The 6,640-nt window shown below is 47.0% G+C and overlaps 1 protein-coding gene across 1 annotated transcript; it reads left to right on the forward strand.

The window, feature by feature from the left end:
* Window positions 1–4,593: 4,593 nt before the first annotated feature.
* Window positions 4,594–6,207, forward strand: LOC120033472 (gastrula zinc finger protein XlCGF17.1-like; the record flags this gene model as incomplete). Its single annotated transcript, XM_038979838.1, has 3 exons — window positions 4,594–4,600; window positions 4,642–4,798; window positions 4,883–6,207. Coding segments are annotated over 3 exons (738 nt in total), but the record flags the coding sequence as incomplete, so codon positions are not given.
* Window positions 6,208–6,640: the final 433 nt, after the last annotated feature.

Genomic DNA, 6,640 nt, shown 5'->3' on the forward strand with positions numbered 1-6,640 from the left:
CCTACTTCATCAGTCAGCAGTATTGCATCATTTTAGTCAATAAGATTTTTGCTACGTAAGCTTAACTTTCTGAACATTCGAGACGTGTAGTCCACTTGTCATTCCAATCTCCTTTGCATTAGCGTAGCCTCTTCTGTAGCCTGTCAACTATGTGTCTGTCTATCCCTGTTCTCTCCTCTCTGCACAGACCATACAAACGCTTCACACCGCGTGGCCGCTGCCACCCTAACCCGGTGGTCCCAGCGCGCACGACCCACGTGGAGTTCCAGGTCTCCGGCAGCCTCTGGAACTGCCGATCTGCGGCCAACAAGGCAGAGTTCATCTCAGCCTATGCTTCCCTCCAGTCCCTCGACTTCTTGGCACTGACGGAAACATGGATTACCACAGATAACACTGCTACTCCTACTGCTCTCTCCTCGTCTGCCCACGTGTTCTCGCACACCCCGAGAGCTTCTGGTCAGCGGGGTGGTGGCACTGGGATCCTCATCTCTCCCAAGTGGACATTCTCTCTTTCTCCCCTGACCCATCTGTCTATCGCCTCCTTTGAATTCCATGCTGTCACAGTTACCAGCCCTTTCAAGCTTAACATCCTTATCATTTATCGCCCTCCAGGTTCCCTTGGAGAGTTCATCAATGAGCTTGACGCCTTGATAAGTTCCTTCCCTGAGGATGGCTCACCTCTCACAGTTCTGGGTGACTTTAACCTCCCCACGTCTACCTTTGACTCATTCCTCTCTGCCTCCCTCTTTCCACTCCTCTCCTCTTTTGACCTCACCCTCTCACCTTCCCCCCCTACTCACAAGGCAGGCAATACGCTTGACCTCATCTTTACTAGATGCTGTTCTTCCACTAATCTCATTGCAACTCTCCTCCAAGTCTCCGACCACTATCTTGTATCCTTTTCCCTCTCACTCTCATCCAACACTTCCCACTCTGCCCCTACTCGGATGGTATCGCGCCGTCCAAACTTTCGCTCTCTCTCCCCCGCTACTCTCTCCTCTTCCATCCTATCATCTCTTCCCTCTGCTCAAACCTTCTCCAACCTATCTCCTGATTCTGCCTCCTCAACCCTCCTCTCCTCCCTTTCTGCATCCTTTGACTCTCTATGTCCCCTATCCTCCAGGCCGGCTCGGTCCTCCCCTCCTGCTCCGTGGCTCGACGACTCATTGCGAGCTCACAGAACAGGGCTCCAGGCAGCCGAGCGGAAATGGAGGAGAACTCGCCTCCCTGCGGACCTGGCATCCTTTCACTCCCTCCTCTCTACATTTTCCTCTTCTGTCTCTGCTGCTAAAGCCACTTTCTACCACTCTAAATTCCAAGCATCTGCCTCTAACCCTAGGAAGCTCTTTGCCACCTTCTCCTCCCTCCTGAATCCTCCCCCCCCCCCCCCCCCCCTCCCTCTCTGCGGATGACTTCGTCAACCATTTTGAAAAGAAGGTTGACGACATCCGATCCTCGTTTGCTAAGTCAAACGACACTGCTGGTTCTGCTCACACTGCCCTACCCTGTGCTTTGACCTCTTTCTCCCCTCTCTCCCCAGATGAAATCTTGCGTCTTGTGACGGCCGGCCGCCCAACAACCTGCCCGCTTGACCCTATCCCCTCCTCTCTTCTCCAGACCATTTCCGGAGACCTTCTCCCTTACCTCACCTCGCTCATCAACTCATCCTTGACCGCTGGCTACATCCCTTCCGTCTTCAAGAGAGCGAGAGTTGCACCCCTTCTGAAAAAACCTACACTCGATCCCTCCGATGTCAACAACTACAGACCAGTATCCCTTCTTTCTTTTCTCTCCAAAACTCTTGAACGTGCCGTCCTTGGCCAGCTCTCCTGCTATCTCTCTCAGAATGACCTTCTTGATCCAAATCAGTCAGGTTTCAAGACTAGTCATTCAACTGAGACTGCTCTTCTCTGTGTCAAGGAGGCGCTCCGCACTGCTAAAGCTAACTCTCTCTCCTCTGCTCTCATCCTTCTAGACCTATCGGCTGCCTTTGATACTGTGAACCATCAGATCCTCCTCTCCACCCTCTCCGAGTTGGGCATCTCCGGCGCGGCCCACGCTTGGATTGCGTCCTACCTGACAGGTCGCTCCTACCAGGTGGCGTGGCGAGAATCTGTCTCCTCACCACGTGCTCTCACCACTGGTGTCCCCCAGGGCTCTGTTCTAGGCCCTCTCCTATTCTCGCTATACACCAAGTCACTTGGCTCTGTCATAACCTCACATGGTCTCTCCTATCATTGCTATGCAGACGACACACAACTAATCTTCTCCTTTCCCCCTTCTGATGACCAGGTGGCGAATCGCATCTCTGCATGTCTGGCAGACATATCAGTGTGGATGACGGATCACCACCTCAAGCTGAACCTCGGCAAGACGGAGCTGCTCTTCCTCCCGGGGAAGGACTGCCCGTTCCATGATCTCGCCATCACGGTTGACAACTCCATTGTGTCCTCCTCCCAGAGCGCTAAGAACCTTGGCGTGATCCTGGACAACACCCTGTCTTTCTCAACTAACATCAAGGCGGTGGCCCGTTCCTGTAGGTTCATGCTCTACAACATTCGCAGAGTACGACCCTGCCTCACACAGGAAGCGGCGCAGGTCCTAATCCAGGCACTTGTCATCTCCCGTCTGGATTACTGCAACTCGCTGTTGGCTGGGCTCCCTGCCTGTGCCATTAAACCCCTACAACTCATCCAGAACGCCGCAGCCCGTCTGGTGTTCAACCTTCCCAAGTTCTCTCACGTCACCCCGCTCCTCCGCTCTCTCCACTGGCTTCCAGTTGAAGCTCGCATCCGCTACAAGACCATGGTGCTTGCCTACGGAGCTGTGAGGGGAACGGCACCTCCGTACCTTCAGGCTCTGATCAGGCCCTACACCCAAACAAGGGCACTGCGTTCATCCACCTCTGGCCTGCTCGCCTCCCTACCTCTGAGGAAGTACAATTCCCGCTCAGCCCAGTCAAAACTGTTCGCTGCTCTGGCACCCCAATGGTGGAACAAACTCCCTCACGACGCCAGGACAGCGGAGTCAATCACCACCTTCCGGAGACACCTGAAACCCCACCTCTTTAAGGAATACCTAGGATAGGATAAAGTAATCCTTCTAACCCCCCCCCCCCCCCCCCTTAAAAGATTTAGATGCACTATTGTAAAGTGGCTGTTCCACTGGATATCATAAGGTGAATGCACCAATTTGTAAGTCCCTCTGGATAAGAGCGTCTGCTAAATGACTTAAATGTAAATATAAATGTACAATAGATAGGACCCAGATTGCAGTTCCTATGGCTTCCACTAGATGTCACCAGTCTTTAGAATGGGTTTCAGGTATTTGTAGTTTTTCCAAGGTGTCCCCCATTAGAAAAGTAGTCATGTTGCGTGCATCAACGACAGTGCGCTCTTCGTTATTTATTTTCGCTATTGAACACACTATTCTCCGTCTTTAATATTATTGTTTATTTAGATATTAGAATACCTGAGAATTTATTAGAAACATCGTTTGACTTGTTTGGACGAACTTTACCAGTAACTTTTTGGATTGGTTTGTGTGCATGTTGAATGAGTGAATTACTGAATCAAGCGTGCCAAGTAAACTGACATTTTTGGGATATAATGAAGGACTTTATCGAACAAAACGACCATTCATTGTGTAGCTGAGACCCTTGGGATTGCAATCAGAGGACGATCTTCAAAGGTAAGAGATTTATTTAATTGCTGTCTGTGATTTTGTGACGCCTGTGCTGGTTGAAAAAGTATTTTGACGTGGGGCGCAGTCCTCAGATAATCGCATGGTATGCTTTCTCCGTAAAGCCTTTTTGAAATCTGACAACGCAGTTGGATTAACAAGAAGCTATTAAATGATGTAAGACACTTGTATTTTCATGAATGTTTAATATTTCGATTTTTGGAACAAATTCTTATTTTCAATGACGGCCTTGGAACAGTGGGTTAACTGCCTTATTCAGGGTAAGAACAACAGATGTTTACCTTGTCAGCTCAGGGATTCAATCTTGCAACCTTTCAGTTGCTCTAACCACTAGGCTACCTGTCACCCGGTATGGCCAGAAGAGGACTGGTCACCACTCTGAGCCTGGTTCCTCTCTAGGTTTCTTCCTAAGTTCCTGCTTTCTAGTGAGTTTTTTTGTGGCCACTGTGCTTCTACATCTGCATTGCTTGCTCTTTGGGGATTTTAGGCTGGGTTTCTGTTCAGCACCTTGTGATAACTACGGATGTAAAAATGGCTTCATAAACTACATTTGATTGACATGTATATCACACCAACTGACTGGTTCTTCTGATTTTCACACAGGATACCATGTTGAGACATTCTCTACATCCAGTGAGCATCAGCAGGAAGATCAGAGAGCTAAGAGGTCTCACCACTGCCCACATTGTGGGAAGATTTTCCCATTTCTATCAAATCTAAAAATACACCTAAGAAAACACACAGGAGAGAAGCCTTACTCCTGCCCTGACTGTGGAACTAGTTTCTCTCAACTTGCCCACTTAAAATCACATGAACGTATACATACAGAGGAGAAGCCTTACGTCTGCTCTGACTGTGGAAAATGTTTTAAAATATCAACTCAGCTCAAAGTTCATCAGAGAACACACACAGGAGAGAAGCCTTATTACTGCTCTGACTGTGGAAAATGTTTTAAAACATCAAATGTGCTAAAAGTTCATCGGAGAACACACACAGGAGAGAAGCCTTTCTTCTGCTCTGACTGTGGGGCGAGTTTCTCTCATCTGGGCACCTTAAAAATACACCAACTTATACACACCGGAGAGAAGCCTTACGTCTGCTCTGACTGTGGAACTAGTTTCTCTCATCTGGGCACCTTAAAAACACACCAACTTATACACACCGGAGAGAAGCCTTACTCCTGCTCTGACTGTGGAAAATGCTTCAAAACATCAGCTGAGCTAAAAGTTCATCAGAGAACACACACAGGAGAGAAGCCGTATTACTGCTCTGACTGTGGAACTAGTTTCTCTAAATTTTCCCACTTAAAAACACATGAACGAATACATACAGGAGAGAAGCCTTACGTCTGCTCTGACTGTGGGGCGAGTTTCTCTCATCTGGGCACCTTAAAAACACACCAACGTATACACACAGGAGAGAAGCCTTACATCTGCTCTGATTGTGGAACTAGTTTCTCTCAACTTTCCCACTTAAAAACACATGAACGTATACACACAGGAGAGAAACCTTACGTCTGCTCTGACTGTGGAAAATGCTTCACAACATCAACTCATCTAAAAGTTCATCAGAGAACACACACAGGAGAGAAGCCTTATTACTGCTCTAAATGTGGAAAACGTTTTAAAACATCAAATGAGCTAAAAGTTCATCAGAGAACACACACAGGAGAGAAGCCTTATTACTGCTCTGACTGTGGAAAACGTTTTAAAACATCAACTCAGCTAGAAGTTCATCAGAAGACTCACACATGAGAGAAGCCTGCTTACGTCTTCTCTGATTATTGGGTGAGTTTCTCTCACCATAGCAACTTAACACACCAATGTATACACACAGGGGAGAAGCCTTACTCCTACTCTGTGGAGGGGTGGGAGTGTAAGTCAAACGTCTAGCCAAAGGCTGCGTGTTTGAATCTCATCAAGGAGGACTTAAGCATTTTAGCTAATTAGCAACTTTGATATTTTTTTACTTATGTCAGCATGTTAGCTTAGCATGCAACTACTTAGCATGTTAGCTAATCTTTCCCCTGAACCAAAACTCTACCTTAAACCCCTCACCCCTAACCTAGCTAACGTTAGCAACAACACATTGGAATTCGTAACATATCATACATATTACAAGTTCGTAACATATTGTATGAATAGCAATGCGTAACATAACATATGAATTGTAATTCTTAACATCTGATATGTCCTACAAGTCGTATTATACTGAACAACAATCTAAACGCAACAATTTCAAAGATTTACAGTTTTTATAAGGAAATCATTCAATTGAAATAAATGAGGCCCTAATCTATGGATTTCACATGACTGGGCAGGGGCTCGGCCATGGGTGGGACTTGGAAGGGCAAAGGCCCACTTGGGACCCAGGCCCAGCCAATCAGCATGAGTTTTCCCCCAGAAAAGGTCTTTATTCCAGACAGAAATACTACTCAGCCCCCCTCAGACAGAAGGTCCAGGGCTGCCGTGGTTACATGTGATCTGCAGTTGTGAGGCCGGTTGGATGTACTGCCAAATTCTCTAAAAGGATATTAGAGGTGGCTTATGGTAGAGATATAAATATTGAGTTCTCTGGCAACAGCTCTGGTGGACATTCCTGCAGTCATCATGACAATTGCACATTCCCTCAACTTGAGACATCTGTGACATTGTGTTGTGTGGCCTTTTATTGTCCACCAGCACAAGGTGCACCTGTGTAATGATCATGCTGTTTTATCAGCATCTTCGTATGGATGGATGTTAATATGGATTATCTTGACAAAGGCTGAAATGCTCACTAACAGGGATATAAACAAAGTTGTGCACAACATTTGAGAGACATTAGCTTTTTGTGCATATGGAACATTGCTGGATTTTATTTCAGCTCATGAAACCAACACTTTACATGTTTAGTTTATATTTTAGTTCAGTTTATATTGGTAGTCCAATGTAATGTA

Source organism: Salvelinus namaycush, chromosome 40 (assembly GCF_016432855.1).
Source record: "Salvelinus namaycush isolate Seneca chromosome 40, SaNama_1.0, whole genome shotgun sequence".
Lineage (NCBI taxonomy): Eukaryota > Metazoa > Chordata > Actinopteri > Salmoniformes > Salmonidae > Salvelinus > Salvelinus namaycush.